The 25,027-nt window shown below is 36.5% G+C and overlaps 1 protein-coding gene across 1 annotated transcript in view; it reads left to right on the top strand.

The window, feature by feature from the left end:
* The window catches only part of SLC38A11 (solute carrier family 38 member 11), a 70,581-nt gene that overhangs the window by 20,653 nt on the left and 24,901 nt on the right, over positions 1 to 25,027 (top strand). The window contains exon 7 of the mRNA XM_069079977.1: positions 3,444 to 3,523. Within this exon, the coding sequence (XP_068936078.1) occupies positions 3,444 to 3,523 (80 nt within the window). The remainder of the gene's footprint in view (positions 1 to 3,443; positions 3,524 to 25,027) is intronic.

The raw sequence follows: 25,027 nt of genomic DNA, 5'->3' as shown, positions 1-25,027 counted from the left end.
GGAGAGGAGGTAAAAGGTGAAGGGAACAAGGTCAGATTTAATCAGCTTTATCTCAGAGAAAAGAAAAAGGAGAAATGAGGTTTTTTTTTTAATTGCAGAGGAAATCTTAACAATTAGGGCTATGTATGAGTTACCTCAGGAAGTAATGGGATCCTTCTACTGGGATCATCAAAGCAAAAGCTAGGTGACAACTTGTTAAAGTCTGTGCTATATGACCTCACATGGAAAATCAAAATTAAATTACTTGTCTTCTCAAGGAGGGGGCATGGGTAGGAGGGAGGGAAAGAATTTGGAATTCAAAATTTTTAAAGCGATTGTTAAAAATATTTTATATGTAATTGAAAAATATTTAATGAAACAAAAAAAATTAAAAATAAAGTATATACTATTATACAGGAGACTCTGGCTCAGGTTTGATTAGACCAGATAGCCTCTGAGGTCCCTTACAACTCTTAGATTCTGTAATCCTTTGTCTATTTCTACCGTAATAAAATATCATTGATTGTAAACTACTATCCATTTGCTGCTAACAATTTTTGTCAGGTTCAATAAAATTTTAAATTATTGTTACTGTAAATAATAACTGGTATACTACTCTCTTTATCTCTATATCTATCTATCTATCTATCTCTATCTCTATCTCTATACTACCGTATGTCATAGCTACCATAGAGTAGTTCAAGGTTTGCAGTGTTTTACGCTGATAAATGCCAGGCTTGTTTCTGTTCTCATAAGAATAATCAACTCTGCACTTCACAATAAAGTTGCAACTTTAGCCTTTATTTATTACTGTACTTTTATTCAAGTATGGTTTCTTGTGCTCAGTGTGAAGTAATGAGGAAAAAAAGAACCCTCTGGATTTGGAGTCAGAGAAGCTGGGTTCAACTCCCAGTTCCACCACTTACTACTTGGGTGACTTTTGGAAAGTCATTTAACCTTTGGTCCTCAATTTCTTTGTATATAAAATGATTGTGTAGTCTTAGTTGAACTCTACAATCCCTTCCAGCTCTAAATCTATGACCCTAATTAACATAACAGCAAACATTATGATGGGAAGTGAAAACTTGTCATTTGTTAGGAATTTCCTAGAAATTTCTTAGTAATTCAATCAGTTTTAAACTTTGCTTCTTTATCATACATCCACAGTTTATGTATGCAACATTAAGTATAGAGACAGGATAATGATAGGGCAGCTAGGTGGTACCTTGGATAGAGTACTAGACCTAGAGTCAAGAAGACCAGAGATCAAATCCAGCCACAGACACTAGCTGTGTGACCCTGGGCAAGTCACTTAACCCTGTTTATCTCAGCTTCCTTATCTATAAAACAAGCTAGTGAAGGAAATGGCAAACTGCTCCAGTATCTTTGCTAAGAAAACTCTAAATGAGGTTATGAAGAGTGGGACATGACTAAAACAACTGAACAACAACAAATGATAATGATACAAATAATTCTGATTCCATCCTTTTTCTCCCAAACTTTCCACCTGAAATTTCCAGATTTTATCCAAAGGATCATTTTGCTTGAATTATCTAGATCATTACAACAGTTTTCCACTTGGTAGTAGTAGTATAAACGTAGTCTGCCTGCCTGCCTGTATTTGTCATTTGCTTAATTTGATTCTTTTTTTCCTCATCTGTATATTTTTATATTGTAGATAAAGGTAGGAATATTAAAAGGAGAATCTTTCCATTGTCTTTGATATTTTAAAATTCTTTTTTATTTTTCTTTTAATGTCAATAAATCAATAGACTTTTATTAAATGCCTACTATGTTCCTATGTACCTACTATGCCAGATTAATACAATGAGTGGGACAATTCCTATTAGAAAGGAGCCTACTTTCTTTAATATATAGAAAAGCTAAAGGAAAACTGTCAATAAGACAAATCATTCAAGAGACCTCAAATGCCAGGAAATATAAAGAATTCCTGGCAGAAGTGCATGTGTCTGGCACGTTAGGCCACTCTGCCAGCATGACAACAGAAAACAGCCAGGAAGTGTGAGATAAGAGAGCAGGTGTTGAAGCTAGAATGACATGGGTTCATGTCCCACTTTTATATATACTACCTGTGTGACCATGGACAAGTTACTTAACTGCCCAATGTTTTAAGATTAGAAGTAGCAGAGGAGGTGCTGACCTGTATTGGTAGATGGAATTTTCTCGCCAGAGTGTATCTTGAGCTATTAAAATCACAGATCTAATCTCTATTCCTAGCCCTCATAGGCAGGGGTGTGCTAATAAAAGTTTAATGACTGACTCTCCTAAAAAAAATTATACTTTTTACACTTTTAAGTTTAACATGTATTATTAACATTTTCTCTCTGTCTTAAGTCTAAACAATCAACAAAACAATAAATCAACCCCTGATTTATAGTGTGCCAGTTTGAGGATGTAAATAGTTATACTGAAAATTTAACAATCAGCTCTGGAGAGCTGGCTTGAACTGACTCTAGAATATCCCTATTTATAGCAGAAGTGAGATTTTTTTATATTAAGAATTACCAAGTAAAAGAAAAAATATTAATCAAGGATCCAATGAATTTCTTTAAAAGTATTTTCTCTCTCCATATATCTATGACAAAACATAAAAATTTTTTATAAACCTGCTTTTAGAATTAAGAACAGAAAACATGAAATAGGTACATCTATTTTATATAACTTGTATACATTGAGTATGTATAATTTTAATTTAATATCAGTTCTATGATATGGCAATTAAAAGAGAAAGGAAAAGGAGAGAAAAAGGAGGAATGAGGAAGAAAAGGGGACAGAGAGGGAAAGAGTTCACAGACAAAGAACCGGAAAGATAGGCACACAGGCACAGACACAGAAAAACAAACCCAGAAGTATAAATAGAAACATCTACACAAATACAGACACAAACAAGGAGTCATACCAATTACCAACTTATAGCTATCCATCAAAGTCCTCTAACAGCTTGCAAATCTGGTTGTGGTTTTGCAGAAGTCGCCGTATATGATGATATCACTACTCAGTACCCACCCAGTGGACTGGATGAAAATAAATAGTCAACAATCATTTATTTTCTAATATCTGTGAGGCAGTAAGCTGAGTGTTGGGGATACAAAGAAAGGTAAATAAATAAATAGATAGATAAATGAATAAATAAAACCCCAATCCTTGCTTTCAAGGAGCTCACAGTCTAATGGGGGAGGTAAAATGCAAAGATGACTGAGAAACAAGATATCTACAACAGAAATTAGAGATAATTTTCGAGGGAAGGCACAAGCATTAAGTCAAAACTCAAATCTGACCTGTAGGCTGGAGTTTCTCTACTCTTATCTATAGCAATAAATGGAACTAACAAGTAATCCTCAGTGTATTAAGTAATCAGAAAAGCCAAATTTTTTAAAGGAATGAAATAACATTAAAATATCTGTATCAATGAACTTATGACACTTTTGTATTTTCTCTTGCAGGCATCCCTTATTTCTGCAGTTTTAACTGCAGTGATCCTGACATTTGTAATTATTAGGGTATTCACCCTAGGTCCATACATGTAAGTTTTTTGTTATTAATTTGATCTTGAACTTACAGTCATCGTGTATGTATTAAATAATGAGACATCATATATGTTAAGGAGAAGGGTTGCATGGTAGCTGTGTGAATGCGGCCAAGTTTTTTCATACTTGGTAGAATGATGGTAGAGTGCTGGACTTGGAATCAAGGAGACCTGAGTTCTCAGACACTTACTAGCTATGTGACCCGGGGCAAGTCACTTAACTTCTCTGTGTCTCAATTTCTCCATCTGTAAAATGGAGATAATATCTACCTCACCTTCATATCTATCTCACACACCTGTACACACCTACTTCATAAGGGTCTCACAAGGTTTAAATGAGGTAGCACATGTAAAGAGCTTTGCCAAGTTAAAGTGCTATCTAAATGCTAGTTATGATTATTTTTCTCACCTATAAAATGTGGGTAATAATACTTATACTACCTATCTCACAAAATTATTCTGAGAAGGGAAGAAGGAAGGAAGGAAAGGAGGAAGGAAGAAAGGAAAGAAGGAAGGAAAGTAGGAAGGGAAGGAGAGAGGGAAGGAAGAAGGGAGGGAGGAAGAAAGAAAGGAAACAGAAATTTATTAAATGCCTACTGTGTGCCAGGCACTGTGCTAAGCACTTTATAAATATCTCATTTAATTTTCCCAATGACCCCAGGAGAAAGATGCTGTTATTGTATAGCTGAGGAAACAGGCAGACAATGTTAAATGACTTGCCCAGTATCATGTAGCTAGTGTCAGGCCAAATTTGAAATCAGGTCTTCCTAAATTGAAGCCCAGCACTTTACTTGTGGGAAGAAATACACAAATTATCTTTTCTGTGGAAATTTGCACTGCTAGCAGAATTAAAATTATGGGTCACTTGTAATTTTAAGAGAAGACCGTGAGCAGTGACTTCAGTCTCTTGGAATGAGAATTCTGAAAGGTGAGGAGCAAAGAAAACATGGAACTAAGTAGCAGGCGATGGAGGAAACTACTATTTCTCCTCCATAAAAGTCTTCATTTAAGATAGTAAAAGGAACATCGTAAATATACTTAATTTATTGTTTCTAGAATATCTCCTTCCAAAAAACTTAAGTCCTTTTACCAACTTCACTTCAGTTACTAAATTTAAATTTCAACATCCTAAGGAAGAAGATAAAGTAAGAAAATTTTATTTAAACTGAAAACTTCAACCAAATAGTCCCATGTTTATTTTGTACTTGGTGACACCAAAGATTTAGTGAAAATGCATCCCAAACTCTAATTAACAAATACCATTCTATCTTAATCTTCTGTGATTAGACAAGTCACAAAATTTTATTAAGTTGTGTTTGAGAACCAGATAACATTAGTTCAAGGAAACTTAGTTCACTTCAAGCATTTGTACATCATCAGGCCAACACATCTGTGGTTTATGGATGTGCTTGCCCAGTCTACAGTATTGATCATTTATTGTTCTCATCAAAGCAGATCTTCCCTCCATCAGTGAAGACTGCAGCCCAGCTTCATCTTCTTGTGTTGTGTGATTCTTACTTATGTTCTTCTACAGAACGTCCCCCAGTGGATTCACCCAATGTACCTAAAGGTCTTCCTCTAGGTCTTTTTACATGTTGAAAGTACCAGTAGAGCATTTGGCCTGTCCATCTGCTGTTCCTTACTTATATCACATGACTGACCCACTTTCAGTTCCATTCAGACATCCCTTCCAGAGGTCAGCAAATAGGCTATGGATCACATGTGGTCCTTATGAGCTGAGTAGTTTTCACATTTTTAAATAAAATTTAAATGTATTTTAAAATGTCCAAAACCGTTCTTAGTTTGTGGGCTACACAAAAATAGTCCATTGTTGGCCAGTCTCTGCCTTATACCATTTCTTGAACACAGATCATTACTGAAAATATGCAATAGATTTCTTGTACTGACCACAAGTCTCTCATTTTCCCTTTAAGACACTCTTAACTCTGATTTCTAAAAAAACTGTGATATTGTAAGATTCTAAACCATGGATAGTTATGACTGAGGAAAATTTCTTTTGAAAATATGGATCTTTACTCTAAGGAGTGACTTAGGATCACTAAAAAGCATTGTGGTTCTTCCTCCTCTTCAAATCTGTGTCTAACTTATCCATCCACAGTGTCAATCCCAAACATAGATGGTGATGCACTAATTGCGCTGCACTGATCATGCATATTTCAGTCTAGATAAAAAAGCATTTATCATCCAATTTATTCTTCTTCTGTGAATCTTTTGAATAATCATAGATCTCACTTAAGGAGAAGAAAGGAGGAAAGGAACAAATATTCATTAATGCCTACTATATGCCAGGTACTATGCTAAGTACTTTACAAATTCCTCATTTGATCTTCACAACCCTGAAAGATACATGATATTGTAATCCCTATTTTATAGTTGAAGAAATTGCAGTAGAGGTTAAATGCCAAGGGTCATCCAGCTAGAAAGTGTTTGAGGTCAAATTTGAACTCAAATCTTCCTGACTCTAGGCCCAGTGGTCTATCCACTGAGTTATTATTGTTCAGTCATGTCTAACTCTTTGTGACCTCATGGACCACACTTTTCTTTTCTTTTGGACCACACTTTTCATGGCATTTTTTGGGGGGAAACCCCCTTCTGTTTCCTTCTCCAATGGATAAAGGCAAACAGAAGCTAAGTGACTTGCCTCGGGTCATACTACTAAAATAAGTGTCTGAGGCTAGATTTGAACTCAGGTCTTCTTCACTCCTAGCCCAGTACTCTATCCACTGAGCCATCTAGCTCCCCACTGAGTCACCTCTATGCTTCCAATGCCATACAAACTAAAATATCTGGAAGACATCATTATCTATAGGGAATCCCTCTACCTCTTGGACCTTGTGCAATACATCCTCCATAAGTGTAAAAATTCTGGGCAAGAACATTTCTTTTTAATTTCTTGCTTATTAATATTAATAATTAATAATCATTGGTCATAGTTATCTCTGTGGGTGCATATGTCAAAGAATCTTGTCTAATCTTAACATACACAAGAGACTTTTTATTGGAAGAGAGCATTTAAGGTTTTGTTTTATATACTGAGTGAAATGTTTCTGGTGATCACCAATTAAGAAGCACAATAAAATTTTGTATTCAATGTACCTTTCAGTTAATAGTGTGGCTATAAAAAATATTTGTATGGGAAATCATTTGCAAAATCCGGCATAGTCTCCTCTCATATTTTTTTTCAGGATACCCTAAATAATTGATACATTTTCAAATTTCAGAGAAACTTAAACTTTTGAGATTTTCTCTAGTCTAAAGGAAAACAAGTGAAATGTATTAGGCAATTATCTGTTGAATAGCAGCCAATCCTTCAAATCCTGCCCCCCAAAAATTATCTTTATATTGCCCCATTGGATTTTTGTTCTGTAGAATAACTTAATTTTGTGACTGTGTTTACAGCAGTCTTCTCCTTGGTTTCAGTACCAATCACTTTCACACAGAAAACTTCTCAAAAATACCTCAAATTCATTTGGGGAAAAGTTTGAGCTATTTAGCCTTTTTATTAGATAAACAAAAGGTTTTTACTTTTTAAGGTTACTTTTAAAGAGGTTGTAGTTAAGAAAAGATATGTGTATTTATAGCCATTAATATTTTATGTTTCAATAATGTTAGCCCATACTGTTCAGTGCAATGTTTTTATTTTCTATATATATTCAAAATTATTTTTATTTATGTATCTACATACATAGACTCATTAAGGCAGAATAAACAATAATAATTATAACAATATGGCACTTTGATGTCCAAAATTTTTTGCTCACAAGAATCCTGTGAGGCAAATAGTACAATCATTACCTGTACTATTCAATGACTAGAACTTATATGACCTGTCAATAGTCACATAACTAGTAAAAATGGGAGCTGGAATTCAATTCACCTTTCCTAATTCCAAGTCCAGGGATGTCCTATTATGCACCACCCCTACAAATTATGCTTTCATTATAATCTTTCACTTAAAAAATTAAATTATTTCATGCTGAAACATTGCCTCATGAAGATTTGTTCTGGTAAATTAGTCTTTAAACAGTCATGAGGGGCAGCTAGGTGGTGAAGTGGATAGAGGACTGACCCGGAAATCAGGAGGACCTGAGTTCAAATACAACCTCAAACACTTGATGCTTCCTAGCTGTGTGACCCTTGGCAAGTCACACAACCCTGACTGCCTCACAACAGCAAAAAAAAAAAAAACCACAATAATAATAATAAGTTGCTGTGAAAGTTTTTGTTTGGCAAATATAGCAAAATAGGCTGACATGAAGGAAAAAGAGAAAAATAATTCATTATTCATTCAATGAATATATGTTGAGTACCTCCCAAGTGTAGGACATTAAGGGGGATATAAAGATAGATAAGACATGATCTCTGGCTGTTCTTCACCTTACAAATACATTTGTAACACTAGTGGCTGGTTCTTACCCCTTTTTATTCCTTCCTCTCCTCTAGAGGAAATGAAGCTGAATCTCTCCCCTGGGTCTCACCTATTTCCACCTTGCCCTTTTCTTTTCTCATATTAGAGGTCAGAGATTTAATTAGCCACACTGTGTTGAAACAGCTGTCTTACTTTTGACTACAGGGCAATAAAACATCCCTTAGTTCCACATGGCCCCTTTCTCTACTCTTTTATGGACTTTGGTGGAGCAGACAAAAAAAGTCATTAGGACTCTCTATCCTAATCTCCTATCCTAGTGACCAGAATACATTATAGTGTCTGTTATTGGACAAGCAGGGGGTGGGAAATATTGAGAAAAAAAACCAAAACTTTGGGAGTAATTTCCCACCTGAAACCTTCTGTCTGAATCTTCTGTTCCAAGAGAAATGCAGAGCCTACTGGTCTTTCTCTGATGGCTCACCTCAGCCCTCCTTCAGTTTTTCCTTTTGGTTACTCACCCCATGTTACAATTCTTTCTAGTTAAGTTTAAGTCCAAGGCAGACTTAGGGACCTACTCTCCCTATTGGTGCCACTAATATGCTCTTATAGTGTCCATTAACTTCTCTCTGGCTGTTCTCCCATAGATTGTGGGTGTCTCTTTTAAAACTCCAGGGTGTGGTTCAAGTCTTTCTTCTAGTTCGAAGATCTTAATATCCAAATTAATCTTAGAACTGTAAGTGAATGCTAATTCTTCTGAATTATAAATCCTAGAGTTCCAACCACTTTTCAAATGCCTATTACACTTTTTTAAAAGTTGATTTTTTTAATATGATGATGCCAAATTAGAGAGAAAAAAAAGAAGGAATGGTTGGAGGCAGGCAGGAGAGAACAAAAGATAAAGAGACACAGAGGAATGGAATCAATAAATCAACTATGAGTCTCCAATTAGTGTTCCTATCTTTTTTTTTTTTTTGTTAAGGAAAGATATGGCATTTGAAGTGAATCCAGAAGAGTGAGTGGGATTTTGATAAATGGATATGGTAATTATAGTAGAGATTATTCCAAACAGAAAGAACAGTATATAACCAAAGGCAAGAACATATGGAACACTTTTATAATAGTTTATAATAGGCAATAATAGTTTAGCTGGAGTATTAGGTACATGTTGACAGTAAGTATTGAGTGAGGTATTGAGAGAAAAAGGTAAATTGGGGGCAGGTTATGTAGGATCTTTGATACCTTAATTTAGACTTAGGTAGACAAAATGGAGCTAATGCAAGGTTGTCAGAATATGCAATAAACAAATGCAGCCTGAAAGGAATGACATTCAAGTGAACAAGTCTTTTAGAAAAGATTAAAAAGATGGCTATAAATGTTTAATGGTCACTTCCTATCAGAGATGATAACATCATAGATTTAGAGCTGAAAGAAACCTTAGGAATCCTTTCATCCAATCCCTTTATTTTGCAAATAAGGAATTCTGACCTAAAATGGTTAAATGACTGGCCCAAGGTCACACAGGTAGTAAGTAGCAGATCCTGAACTTTAATCCAAGTCTTCTGACTCCAAATCCGGTGCTTTTCCATCTTAATATGCTGCCTTAATTAGACAAGATGTGTGTGCCTCCACTCGTTTAAATTTGGATCTAGTATTGAGTAATTATCCAACAATTATCATTTTTCTTACACAACAATGGTTGTGATCTCATTAATGTACCTACATAAATTGTAACTTTTTCCATACCTTCTCATCCTATCCTTCTTTTTTCCATGTCCTCCCATAAGCTCTCCCCAGGAGGTTCATGTATCATGCTGGGAAATCTTTCTCTAGTTCTCTTCCCATTGTATGACCACCAAGGAGCACCTAGGATTCCATTTGCCCGCACTGCATTCTGTTCCAGTCATACATCTTCCTGATTGCATCCCTTAGACCAATGCACTTGGGCACTTCTTGGTTGGTAAAGTGTGGTACCCTATTAATGACCACTATGTGCCTCAGCTTCAATTCTTTGGCAACTGTAGCATTTCCTCATTTACATCCATATAATATCAACCAACACAAAAAAAAAATTCAGTGTGAAAATGATAGACTTCTATTTTGGGGAGAAACTTGGTTTATTAAATGCAATTGCAATTTCCCAAAGGCAGTCCAACCTGCTCTCCTACTCATTTTCTGTTCTGGGCCTAGTTCATTGTTCATATTCAATGTCTACCAAAGACATATATACTAATGGACAGGTTGTCCATTCACCTGTATATCTTGTTCTGAAGAATAAGCATTCTTCTTCCATTTGGATTTTCTTGGGTTGATAATTAGACCTAATTTTTTTTATTAAATTAATCTCATTTAGGAGGCGATACAACATTTCAGGGCCTCGTGCAATTAGCACAATGTTACCTACCACTAGAAGTATCTAGGGATTTTCATTCAATAATAAGTATTTACAGAGTACCTACTATGTGCAAGGTACTCTGCCAATTCCTGTGGGGTATTTAAAGATGAATCTTACAAAGTTCCTACTTACAAGAAAATAATAAGCTAATAATAACTTATGTAGCAATATATACAGTACACAAAATACTTCATGTATATTATCTCATTGATTCTTAACAATAAGCCTGTAATTAGTGAAAGTATTACTATTTTCCTATTAGAGATGAGTAATTGTGGTTAAATAACAACACTTCTCAGGTGGTAAGTAAATGGGAATGCAAATCCAAAAACTTTTCCAGTTTTCTCTCAGTAGAGAAACTGTATGTACAAATAACTGTAACAGATAAACAAGATAGGATATGATGCCTAGTATAAGAGAAGAGTTACAGGAATTCAGAAATGTGGGGCATTGTTTCCAGTTGGGGTGACCAGGGATTGCTTCATGGAATTGTCATTTGATTGAGGCAGGTCTTAGGTTAAATGATTTTATTTTGTGGCCAAATAGCTGCTTAGTTCATATGGCAATGAAATCTGACAGCTTTATGATTGCTCTTCTTCTAACAAATGGTAAGGTTCATGTGAGTATATGAAATTTTCTAATATTTGGGATTATTAATTTAGTATTTTCAATATTTAGGTGTTAAAAGAAGGGTGTTTTTAGATACCATGAAGCTTCTCTTTTCTGTTTAAATAAGATTGTAAATAACCTTCTGTTTATTTTGATAGATGATCAGTCTTATAGCAGAACATGTTTGGGTGTTGGCATGGTAGCTAGTGGGACTGACTTCTTGCTGAAAATGTGACAACTATGAATGCTCATAATCTATAAAACATGAGCCCTTCAGTGCTCTGTGTGTGCGTGTGTTTTGCTTCATTTTGCTTCAGATGGATCAAGAAAACTGCTCTCTCATTGAGTTTCTAAAGTGGGTATTTGAAACAGATCTTGAAACCCACTATAAAAAAAAAAAAGATGGGGGGAAGTCTACAGTAGCTGCTGATGTTGACCTTGTTACTATGGAAACACGTTTTTAGCAACAGTGTTTTAAAAATAAAGCACACAATTCAAGTTCCTTTTCCATAGTGCCATAAATTCTACTTTTTGACATAATTTCAAATATTCATAGTCCAGGGGCTTTGGGGCTCTCTGAGACATAATGTTAGCTTTGGTTTACTTGTAACCATTTATTTTCTAAAAATTTTAAGTGATAGACCAGTTTAATTGTTTTCCAGAAACTCAGCTAGTATACCAAAGCAATAGTAAAGAAATCCTTTTTTTCTGATGTTTTGCTTGCAAGAATCAAAGGCATATTCAAACAAAGGTACTTTCACCATGAAAACCTTCATTTTACCACTTATCAAAAATCCTTTCTTTTGTTTACTCACTCATTTTTACAAATGAAGATCAATTGAGGTACTGCTGCATAATTTTCACTCAGGATAGAAATTATGTTACAGTCAAAACACTCAGTTGTGTACCCTTTGTATGTCTCCTTTATTACAGTACAATCAATCACATTACATTTCTAAGCATGACTTGCAATGCTTATACCCCACTTCATCAAATATGCATGTGGGTTTAGATTTCCATACCATTAATTTGAACTTTATTTAGTAGATAACATGGAACCATGGTAAGAGAAGTAACAATTCTTTGAAAAAATTGACCAAATTTCTGTAATTGTGAAATGCATACAAAATTGTGGTGATATGACAAAGAATACTAGTTTTTTTCCTGAGGCCAAATCACTTTGGTAAAATTCAATGATAGATCTGATGGGTAAGTCTAGGCAGAGATTGAGTAGCACAGACTATGCCTAAAATACAGTCATCAAGTAAAATAATTTTTTCATCACTCACATGATGGCATTCAAGTATGGACAAAATGACCACTACCTCAAGCTTACAAAAAAAAAAGAAACTCTAAATAAATTCTATTTAGGGGTAGCTAAGTGGCACAGTGAATAGATCAATGACCCTGGAGTCAGGAGACCTGAGTTCAAATTCGGCCTCAGACATTGGACACATTTACTAGCTGTGTGACCTTGGGCAAGTCACTTAACCCCAATTACCCTGCCTTTCCCCCTCCAAAAAAAAAAAGACAAAAAAAGAAATTCTATATAGAGAATATGAAAAATGTTAAGTCCTTTTGTGGGCTAAAGATCATACTTGCAAGCACTGTGCAGGAAATGTTTTTCAATATGTTCACTTAAGAAGGCTTTTTATTCAACTTTACATATGAATGAATGAGTATAATAACTCATGCTGGGAGTCCTTCAGTTGACTATAGTCATCTGTTGTTGCTTTTCTGGAAAGGTCTATAGTTTAGAAAATGAAGGAGAGATATATGAAAATTCAAGTAGAGAGATCAATTCAGTTTTTTCAATGGAAGTATAAACAGAAAACCAATTTTCACATTGAAGATAGAATCTGTGGTCCATTTCTTTGGGTTCAGGGGGAAACTGGAATGGCCAAGGTATAAAGATTAAGTACTCTCTACAAAGCCATAACTTCTATTTACAAAGAAATCATATTTCTTTTGGTTTGCCAAATCTGTGAATTACATCTAGATATTAGCTAATTATCTTGCTAGTTACATAATCTTCTATGAAAGCATGTGGGAAGAAGGAAACATTTTTGTTTTTCTGTTTTTATATCAACTAATTTAGCTGACAGCATGATTCTAAAAATGAGAACTCAGTGGGTTTTGTCAAAGCTGACCTTGAAAATTTTTGTCACCACTACAATCACCAAGTTATTTTTAAAATGTCCTTTCCCCCCACTTCTGACACTTAGGCAGCATATTGCATATGCAGAGCCTGAAATACCCTTGTATCACAAAATCACAATCTCAGAGTCTGAAAGTACTACAGAGGCTATCTAAGCCATTCCATATCTCATCTCATTAAAAATCACCTTTACTATCAAGTGATAACTATGTCTTTTGCTTAGAGACCTCCATCAAAGAGGAGCCTACAGCAGTCTGAGGTAGCCTATTCTACTTTTTGATAACTTTCATTTTATGAAAGATCATCCTCGATATTAAGTTTAAATTTGCCTCTGCAGCTTCCATGCAGTCTTCCAGTTTTGTTCTTTGGGTCCAAGCAAAGCAAGTCAAATCTCTTGTCCACATGGCAGCCCTTCTATAAGACACTTATCATGTGTCCTCTAGGTTTTTTTTTCAGGGCCAAACATCTCAGTTCCTTAAACAGAGCTTCACGTGGTATATGTTGAGGCTCTTTCCCATATTCTTGGTCATTCTCTCCTAGACACTTCAGCTTTTCAATATCCTTCCTAGAATACAGAGCCCAGAAGTAAACACAATATTTAAAAAAATGGGTTCTCTCAAGGTCAAGGTACAATGGAACTATCACATGTTGAACTTGCATACGTGTTCAATTGTATCCTCTCCTGGGTAGAGTTTTGACTCATGCTGTAGGAGATTGGCTCCATTGCTGATCATCACTGACCTAGGTGCTACTCATTCCCGTTTTTTCAGAGATTCTGACGACATGATGTCAATGGCTTTATTTGGGTGGATTTTCTCACCAATCTTGGCCCATTTTCGAAAAACTCAAGAAAATCTTCACATGCTATCCCTCCAGGATACTGAGACTAACTCCTGGAAACAGGATGCTTACAATATTACGGAAGAAAGTTTATTTAAAGGAGACACAAAATAGAAGCCCCTGAACGAACCCCAGTATAAATCCTTCAGAATCACATTTTGCCTCAAATACAAATGGTTCTTCAAACTTCCCTGAGTTTTGTCTTCACTGCCATCTGCACATTCTTCTCTGCAGGTAGCTCTTAGCTCTGTGGTGGGGTTCCCTCTACAACTTTCATTGCTTTTAGCAGGTTTTTCTCACTCCAGAGGGAGCACAGGTGTCTCCCAACAAGATAATGAAAAATGGATGAATTCACTGTCATCTTATTGCAATTTCCATTGACAAGGCTGTTTTGGAGGGAGTTGAAGGGGGGAGGGTGGGGAAGGATCTTCAAGAGTTCTTATTATCCACTATATAGTTCTCGCTATAGTTTATCAGTCACTCTAGTGAGGCTTGACTAGATCTGGAATAGGCTCTTATTGAGGCTATTCCCTTCATCATGGTTTCTGTAAAATTCTATTCACATAGAAATTGATCCTAGAACAGGTCTGCTACTGAATTCCAGTTTCTTGAATGTCTCTGAATTCCTAATTAATTTATGGAATTATGAAATGGGGGCAGATACTCCCAGTTCTTTGGATATTCTTTCAGAAAGATCATGATAGCAGGCAGGGAGCAATGCTTCAATTATACTTCAATGAGGCAAAGATAGTAGAAGGTCAAACAGCACAGAAAATACAGAGACAAATGGTGTGAAAGAGGGTATAGAGGCAGACAGTGTGGGAACTGGGATGGGGTAGTAGAGGAAGGCAAACAGGAAGAGAATGGGGAGTGTAATAGGCAAAAATAGTCTTGACCTTGGACTAGAGGTGGAAGCATTTGGTACTATGGACCCAGTGGGAGATGAAAGAGAGCTTGGGGCGGGGGCAGCAAAGTGGCACAGTGAATAGAGCACCAGCTGTGGAGTCAGGAGGACCTGAGTTCAAATGCAGCTTCAGACAATTAACACAAAAACTAGCCATGTGACCTTGGGCAAGTCACTTAACCCCAATTGCCTTCCAAAAAAAAAAGCAAAAGAAAGAAAGAGTGCTCAGGGTGGGGGAGAGCAGGAATTTTGGGTCTCACTTTTATAGACTAGCCATGCTACCTTAGGGTTAGTGCATTAACATATCCACCATTATCTCAAAGCTGTCAGCAACATTTGGTCTTCTACTGGTCTTACTGAAGATGTCTGGAACTTATCTGAGATCACAGAACTAAAAGGCCCTGCACATAGTCTCAGGATGTGATTTTTAATTATATGGGATAATGAAGTTTGCAGATTATGCTTCTTTGATATTTGGGAATCTGTGACTTCTAGGTTCCCCTTTGCAATATTGTTATTTTTGCTGTTGTTCACTTGTTTCAGTCATGTCTGATTCTTCATGATCCCATTTGAGGTTTTCTTGGCAAAGATACTGGAGTGGTTTGTCATTTCCTTCTTCGGCTCATTTTATAGATAAGAAAACTGAGGCAAACAGGATTGTTACTTACCTAGGGTCGAGTTGCCAGTAAGCATCTGAGGCCATATTTGAAAGCAATAAGAAGAGTCTTTCTGACTCCACTCCCAGCACTCTCACCACTGTGCCATCTAGCTACCCTACCTTGCTACATGCTTTGCAGTCTTACTTCCTGCTATTGTTACTTTATAGGGGCTACTTATAAACTTAATTACTGTACTCACTAGAAGGAGGTAGGTGATCAGGGGGACCAGAAGATATAATTTTAACACAGTCTCCATTACAAACTCCCATGTTCATTTTCAGTAATCAATCATTTTAATGTCTTTTCCCCTTCTGTCCTTCAACCAAAGGAATTGGGAGGAATATTGTAGAAAGAATATTGGAAGAATATCTAAGTTCAAATCCCAGTTCTGCTACTATTATCTGTGTGATGTTGAACAACTTCCTTTACCTTTCCAGGTATCACTTTCCTTATGTGTAAAATAAGGAAATTGGATGAGATAATTTCTAAATTGTTAGCTCTTTTTGAAAAAGAATTTTCGTTTCAGGGTACAAAACCATTGGCTCTTAATCCTATGATTTAATAACCTGTTTAGCAACTAATGAAGCATTCCAGGCATTAACTTTCTGAATTATTGAAATCAACTAAGAATGTCAATTATTGTTACCTCTATTACTAGTAGAACTCCAGCTTGGGGCAGTGCCCTAAGCATTTTTTTTTTTTTTTGCTTTTCAGTGCCTTTATTTTCTTGAATGTATTTAGCATTTTATTTTTCCCCAGTTACATGTAAAACAACCATTAGTTTTTAAAACTTTGAGTTCCAAATTCTCTCCCTTCCTCATTCTCCACCCCCTGCCTCCATTGAGAAGGCAAGCAATTTGATATAGGTTATACATGTGTAGTCATGCAAAATATTGCCATATTAACCATGTGAAAGAAAACATAAACAAAGAAGACCTCAAGAAAAATAAAGTAAAAAAGTATGTTTCAGTCTGTATTCAGACACCATTTCCCATAGGATAAGATAGATTTCTATATCTAATTGATTGTGTATGTTATTCCTTTTTTGAACCAATTCTAATGAGACAAAGTTCACTTACTCCCCCTCATTCTCACCTACCTCCTCTTCCCCTCCACTATAAAAGCTTTTTCTTGCCTCTTTTATGTGCAAGAAAATGCACTGCTGATTCAGTGGTTCCCAAAACCTGCTTGTAGTTTGCTGGGGCCGGGTGTGAGCTGGTGTGGCCTGCACTGAACTGTGCTCAATTCTTACCCAGGTGTGACAGACTTTTCCTGCTGACCTTCTAAGTTTTCTTTGGCTAGAAAATTATTTCACCCCTTCATTTTGTGGATTCTGCTGTTCTGGGAATTGTTTTATGGCATTATTTAAAGGTTTTTGGAAGGGTTTGGGGGAGAGCTTAGGTGAGTTGCTTCCTTTTCTCCAAAATTTTGGCTCTTACCCTCCACCCTTAGCATTTCTTTAAAAAAGAGGATAGATGTGAGAGATGCCATGGCAGTAGAATCAATCAGATCTGACAACTTATTGAATAGAGAAAGATAGATAAGAGTGAAGAATTAAGGAGGATTCCTCATTTTCAAACCTGGGTGATTAGAAAAACAGTGGTGCCCCCAACTAAAGCAGGGAAGTTAGGAGGAAGAGTGAATTTAAGGGAGGGATGATGAATCTTGTTTTTGACAGCATGGAGTTGGAGATGTATGGTAGACAGTTGATCATGTTACAGCCTATTTATTCCCATCAATGGTTTCTCCAGTGCTCTTTGGGTGATTGTCCTACCAAATGATATCTCTTCTTTGCTTGGTCCCCCACTTGTGAAATGATATGTATTATTTAAATATTCATTTGAATGAAATCATTCTTCAAATACGTTTTTATAATGCTTAAGTATCAAGGAATGTAAGTAGTCTAGGTTTATCAACAGTCATGAGAAATGCTTCATTTTAAACATAAAGTGAAGAAAATGTCTTATCCTAAGGAGAAGTCTGGACATTAGTAGTAGTAAAAGTTTCAATATTCAATTCCTCCCTTTTTTTTAAAGGAACACTTGCATTATTGTTGCTATCTGACAATCTTTGCTATTTACTTGATTTAGAGGAAAATAAAAATGATGTGTCAGCAAAAGATCAGGATAAAAATAGGTTAAGTCTTGCTCTGTTTTCCTGTAAATTTTAAGGTAATTTTCCCCTTTGATTCTTGAGTTAGAAAAAAAACAACACAACTGAGTGAAGTTGAGATGGAAAGGATGAAGCACAGAAACAGTGAGTTAGATGTAGGGTAATAGTATAAGTAAACTTTATAAAAAAATTCTTTTCGGAATTTTGTATATGCTCTCACTGATTGCCCAGGACAGATTGAGCAAGAAGTATGGAGGAGGTGGGAAGAAGTCAACTGATGCAAATGGTGAGTGGAAAGCCAGATAAGAGAAGGGGCTCAGAAAGTGGGAGAGGTCTGTGTTTATCATTAATGGCTTGTAATGAGACAGGGAATGGAGAGCTCTGTTTACACACCAGCCAAAGCACTTAACTCCAGGGATATGTCTGGTTAAAGAGGTTAATGCATGATGTCCTCTTGCCAATAACAAAGTCCCTGTAGAGATTGTGTGCTTTGGAAGGTGTCCGTGCTTAGCAGAAAAACGTTTGGAACAATGCCATGGAGAGATGTAATGTTTGATCTCCTAATGTGGAGGCAAAATGTTCTGATGATAAGCAACGGCCCTGCAGCATGTTCCCATAGGCTTGTGATCACTGTAGCTATCTTAGGATTCGAGATCTAGAGCTAGAAGAAGCTTCAGAGGCCGCACAGGCCAGCCCTTCCTCTTTCTTTGCTATCATTTTATCTTGTCATTACTCAGCTGTTTAGAATAAGAAAAGTTCTCTTTCAGAACTGGATGCATCATGTGCAAAATGGTTAGTTAAAGTTGCAATGAATTTAGTATAAACACTTTCTCCTTGCCCCTAAAACATTCCTTTTAAATTTGTAACTGAAAATCTGTGTGTGTGTGTGTGCATGTACATTTCTATCTGTCCATCTATCTCTCTTGGTTTTAGGAGACAAGATGTTATTAGTGTTGTGTGTTTATGCATCTGCCTATCTGGCTAGCTAGATGTTTGTCTTGCTTTTAAGGGAAAAGTTGCTGCTCTTTCTCTCTCTCTCTCTGTCTCTCTCTCTCTGTCTCTCTGTCTCTCTCTGTCTCTCTCTCTCTGTCTCTGTCTGTCTGTCTGTCTCTGTCTCTCTGTCTCTCTCTCTGTCTCTCTGTTTCTGTCTCTCTCTGTCTCTGTCTGTCTGTCTGTCTCTGTCTCTCTCTGTCTCTCTGTCTCTGTCTCTCTCTCTCTCTCTGTCTCTGTCTCTGTCTCTCTCTCTCTGTCTCTGTCTGTCTGTCTGTCTCTCTCTGTGTTTCTGTTGATCTTAAAGGTTGAGATGTTATTTCTCTCTTTTCTCTCTATCCCCTTTCAGGACAGCCACTATGCCTTAAACTGGGTAGACTCTGAAGCAATTGAAGTACCCTTAATGTAAACCCAGACCAGTTTGATCTCTGTGCCAAATCCCCAAAACTTCCTCTATTCCCTCTAATATCACTTTATTTATATTTATGAAATTTCAACTTTTGATAATAAATTATGAACTGCATAGACTCTGAGGCAATCTGAGTGCCCAGAATGTAAATACAGGTCTGTTTGGCCTCTGTGCCAGATCCTAAAAGCCTCCCAGCATCGTCTAGCCCCTCTCCTACATTGCTTTTATTTATTTACATTTATAAAATTTCATCTTATGAGAATATATATTTACTTTAGGGCTCAAGTACTGGTATAAGACTTTTAAAGCAGCAGAACTTAAATACAAAATTGTAAACCTTAGATTCCTTCAGGGAAATCGACTTCATGTTTTAAGTGAGTGTTGCCTCATGCCCTAAAAGGAGAAAGGGAGCTGGGCAATATTCTCTAGGCTGGTGTCCTTCAGAAGAGCACAAATATAAACTTTGTAGCTAGGACTTAGAAACCTTCAGAAAAAAAAAAACCACTGACTTTTGAAAATATTCCTGATGGTACAAAGAAAGAGCAGAGACCTCCAAGTTCAGAGCTCAAGCTACTTAGATCTTTACTTTCTAAAGTCGGTCTGTTAAATTGCATTTAAGGATGCTTCCATCTCTTAACTAGATTGCTGATATGTAAAGTGTTTGTCTAAAATCTGTAATTTTCTAAGATAATAAATGGATATTATCTATAATTTCCCCAAGCATTCTTTGACCATGTCAGTGATGGCAACATTAAATAGGAAACTGATTCAACAGTTAGCAATAATCAGACATAAAGGAGCTTGGAGTGTAAGAGCAGGGCATGGATATCCACTGGGATTGCCAAGCATATGTCAAATAAATATTTTAAGAGCTCCACATAAAAATAGCCAAGAAAACTGGGTAGCCTATGACTTTTTTCAGGAAAAGAACATTAAGTGTTCAAGAAATGAATGTTGAAAGAAAAATATTGTTAACAATTTGATCAGTGATAAAGTATAAGGATTGTCTTTCATTGCCATGACCTAGGGTGAAATCTAAGGGAATTAAAGTGAACTCTACTATTGTTCTGGTAGTAGCATCATCTTTGTTTCATGCTAAAAGGGTGAAAGCATCGGTAACTAGCATAACTAAGTAACACTTATATTAGACTTTCTTTTTTGGTCTAAAGGATAGCAGGGTGACCATATATTAAAGATGATTTTTAACAGTAATAATTTATCATTTGAATTATTGGGCTAAAATGGAATCTAGCTAGTTGAACAACTTTTCCTTCATCCATTTCATTCAGCTATCTCCCTCTTTCGTTTATGTTCAGAGAGTTATTTGGATAGTCTTTTCACAGTAACATCCTGCATTTATCATACCAAACTTACTCTTCCACATGTGCTCACTGCAAAGCTATATTATAATATTAGTGACCCTCAGTTTTCTTTCTTTTTTTTTCCTTTTTTGGAGGAGGGAGGGCAGGGCAATTGAGGTTAAGTGACTTGCCCAAGGTCACACAGCTAGTAAGTGTTAAGAGGCTGAGGATGGATTTGAACTCAGGTCCTCCCAACTTCAGGGCCAGTGTGTCATCTAGCTGCCCCGAGTTTTCTAAGACTATGCAAGGAAAACACAAATTCTGGTAGATGCTGTCATTCTGAAAAGACTTTGAGTGTTGACTTAGTCACAAATAAAAGAGAGAGACAATCTGCTTTCCAAGACTAAGTATAGAGAGACTTGTCATCAGTGATGAATTCTTTGTCCATGGCATCCCATGAAGCAAAAAATGCATTTTAAATGGCCCTTAGCCCTGTGCAGTAGTGACAGTGGCAGAGCAGCATAAGATGTAATGAGAGCTAAGAATTTCAGTTTTTAGACCACCTTGGGATGATAACTGAGTAATCCTTGTTCCACAACCAATGAGTGAACATACTACAAAAGGAACTAAATCATATCAATCTTGACATTTTTGACAAGAAGGAAATTGTATCTAAGTGGAAGGATATCTTACTGATTCTCATGGGAGATTCAAGTTAAAGAAATGGGAATAATTTGGCCTAACTATCCACATAGTAAAATCAAATGGAAAAAGAATGCCTGTTGCCCAAATTATGACATGCCAGTATAGACCTTGCCTGTGTGAGTGGGTATGTATGTATACACATATGTGTTATGAATTACAAATACTGTAAATGAAGTGGAACTAGAATTAAACAGGACAAACACAGGGTAGATTCCCCTTGGGAAATTGTAATGCTCCTTTAATGACTGCAACTTCTCCAAGAAACAAAGATTCATCCTTTTAATAGAAATAGCTGTATGGCTACAACTCATAGAACACTATAGTCTCTAAAGAATTAAAAATTACACAGGGTGAAAAGTAGAGGGATGATAGATGTGAACAACCTATGACACATAATGAAGAGAGAATTTTGAAGAACCAGAGTAATAGATATTATTAGGGAGATATTTACTTGAAAAATAACATAGTGAGAATGAGGGATAACAGTTGGACTGTCCAGTACCCAATTAGTAACTAATGAAATCTAAAGAAAAAGCAGTTTTCTAAGAGGATAGGTGAACCTCCTATAATGAGCTCATGGCAAGACATGGGCAAGAAACACTTGATGAGCAAGTATGAAAGGGCTGTGATCTATCACACTGGAGGAAACATCCAAATAGATAACACAGGTCCACTTGAGTTGAGTCTTACAACAAAGCATGATTACCATAAGGTTGGGGATGTAAGCAACTGACTAAGAGATAGACATGGGTAGATTCCAAGGTGTGGGATATTTTAGCTTCAGACTTTCAAAGAAGGATCAGACTGCTCTGTGCTAGTTGGGATTACTATAAAACCAAGTTGACAGATCTAATAGTTCTAGTAGTTAGTGACCATATAAATCTTATCCTACTGAATTGGTGGTTTTATTGGTGTTGGTGGCACAGTGGATAGAGCACTGGACCGGAAGTCAGGAAGACTCATCTTTCTGAGTTCAAAACTGGCCTCAAACACTTATTAGGTGTGTGACCCTGGGCAAGTCACCTAACCCTGTCTGCCTCAGTTTCTCATCTGTAAAATGAGCTGGAGAAGAAAATGACAAACCACTCCAGTATCTTTGCTGAGAAAACCTTAAATGGGTTCATGAAGAGTAGGACACAACTGAAATGACTGAATAACAAAAGCTCCCTTCTGTGATACAGATTATCCTCCATAATTTCTCATCCTGTGCAGTTTTTCATTACTTTTCATAAGTCCTCCATGCATGATGGAAACTATCCTCTGCTTTAAAAAAACAAACAAACAACTTTTTTTAGGATACCAGTGTATAACTTGGGTTGTCTCCTGTCTCTCATCTCACCTCATCACTGCACTATCTTCTTCTTCCAGTCATGCATGTCCTCAGTGCTTTTTGCTACATGCATAAAAAAAGACCATAATGTTAAAAAGAGTTCCACCTAAGTGGTATAAAATGATAAGAGGTGTATTTCCGTAGCACTTCCAGGTTTGCACAGTGCTTTCCTCACTACAGCCCTGGGATGAAGGATGTAAGAGTACTCATGCCTTCAGTTTGCAGACGAGGAAACTGAGGCTCTGAAAAAAAGTGATTTTTTTTCATGACCACAAAGCCAGGATGCATCTATGGGAGGATTGTAATATAGGCAGGCATCTTGGCTCCAGGTCCCATTCTCTATCTCTGTTTCCATTCTATTTTAAAAAAGAAGTGGCACAATAGACATCACAAACTATAATAATCTATGAAAATCCTTAGTGTGCTTTTTAATTTTATTATGAATATACATGAGAGGCAGCATGATAAATGGTAGATAGAGAACCGGCCTGGAACTTGGAAAGACCTGATTCAAGTCCCCTCTCTGACACATACTGGTTATGTGAACCTAGACAAGTCACTTAACCTTTCATTGTCCCAGGAAATTCTTTAAGATTACACATTGCAAATAAGGTGCTAATCTGAATGGGTAAGGGGAGTTTCCTTGCTGAGAGTTCCATACCTAATGAAAACCCATGTCTGCTGCCCTCCCAAATTTCCCCCATCAACATTTGGAAAATTGATAACTGCCATTCAAAGACAGTTGGACAAACTAGTATCATCTTAAGTAAAAAGGATGGGAGATTGCTCTGACAATGCATCCTCAGAAACCCCCAAAAAACAAATGGGTGTGGTCAATAGGTAGTTTACTCTCACAATTCAGCCCAAGAGCTACCAACAACAGAGGACTGGGAATTACACTTCTAGTAAGTGATGTCTGTCCTTCTAATCTTTCCAGTTAATTGATATCTATGTTTAAAATCTAAAAATGCGGGTTAATCTCCTTTCTAAAGGGAAAATAAAAGGTTTAGAGAATCACTTCTCTAATCCCCAGGACTACCAGGAACAATGAAGAATTCCTTTTTTTAAAAAAATTTGAAGAGCTTCCAGGTAAAAACAAATAAGAAAAAAAATCTGAGGATGCATAATGATATTTTGAGTTGTTTTGCAATGGAGAAGGAAGGTGGAATAGTATACTGACGTGGAAGAGACTGGTCACTAAAAAAAAACAACACTTACAGCTAAAGAATAATTAGCTGGCTCTTCTTCTAGTAAGGGACAAGGTAATTGGATTTTCTGAAGAGGAAGCACCTGTTTTGCTTAAAGAAATAATGCTGTGGATGCACAGGTGTTTACAGAAGAGCAATGATCCAGTAAGGGACACCTCCTGCTGAGTACTACCAAGGCACCTATTTGTCAAGTTGATATTAAGAGAGAGGATGGCAGCCTTCCTGGGCATGTGTCTGAGAGACTAAGGAAAGTTTCCTGTGACTTGACAATCTTCATAGCCACTACCCACTTTAAATGATTCCCATAAAGCTGAATGATAAAATCAAAAGGAACTGAGAAAGCTATGGTGAATGCTAAAGTGGAAAAGGAACTTTTTCTAAATATTCCTGGGAAGACTCCAAAGTGATCCTCATTATAGGAACAAAGCATTATATAAGCAAAAATGCATAAAAGTCCATCCAACAGAAAACTATCCAAAAAAATGTCATCTGTTCTATTGTTGAGGATATTCTCATCTCTTCTTCAAAGGCAATAACTTCTCCCAGCCAGACAGCTAGGTGATACAATGCATAGAACTCTGGCCCTGGCATCAGGAAGACCTGAGATCAAGACCAACCTCAGATACTTACTAGTTGTTTGATCCTAGGCAAGTCACTTAACCTCTGTTTACCTCAGTTTCCTAGTTTATAAAAATGGGAATAATATCAGCTTCTCTTTCTCAGGGTGGTTGTGAGTATCAAATGAGAATACTTTTAAAACACTTTGAAACCCTTAAAATAATCCACAAATGATGGCTATTATTATTATCTGATGCTATCTGCACATCCTCAGCTATCTACACTTCTATTATAAAAGAAGAAGCAAGGGATGGGAACTATCCATCAGTTACTGAGTGAGGAAACTACCTATTCCAGTGTGGGTCAATGAATTCTCTATGTCACATAGTCTTAACTGTCTCTGAGATACTAAATAAATGACTTTTTCATGGTCATATTGCCTGTACATGTCAGAGTTGGGACTTGAACTTGGGTTTTCTTGGCTTCAAGGATTGCTCTCTCTCTATCCACTTTACTACTTTTATGGAAGAGCAGTGAATAAAAAGAAGGTTCATAACATTTGTAACTTAGAAGGGATCTTGAAATTCAACTAGTCTAAGCCCCAGATGATGAAATCTATCTAGAAGAATTTTAATGACTTGCCAAAACCTTCCTCCCCAAGCCCCAGTTCCCAGTGTACACTATTAAAAGACAGAGCGACAGCTACATGAACAACTTGTAGCTGATAGTTACCCAAAGTATAATAGATAAGGTCTTTAAAGTTGTCTTTAAGTTTGTTGTATTGGAAAAAAACATACCCAACACTTCTTTCTCCTTCTCTGAGGTTGGCCACATGGATTTTTACCTACCTTTACCTATGTCTCTCTCCTTCTTTTTCCCTGCTTTTGCCCAAATTGTATAGAAACAGAAAGGAAGGCATCATTATTTTTGGATAAT

The sequence above is a fragment of the Petaurus breviceps genome, unplaced genomic scaffold (assembly GCF_028583685.1).
Source record: "Petaurus breviceps papuanus isolate PSGF00001 unplaced genomic scaffold, PetGlider_PUasm1.0 91133, whole genome shotgun sequence".
NCBI classification, from domain to species: Eukaryota; Metazoa; Chordata; class Mammalia; order Diprotodontia; family Petauridae; genus Petaurus; species Petaurus breviceps.
This window is presented reverse-complemented; position numbering and strand designations above follow the sequence as displayed.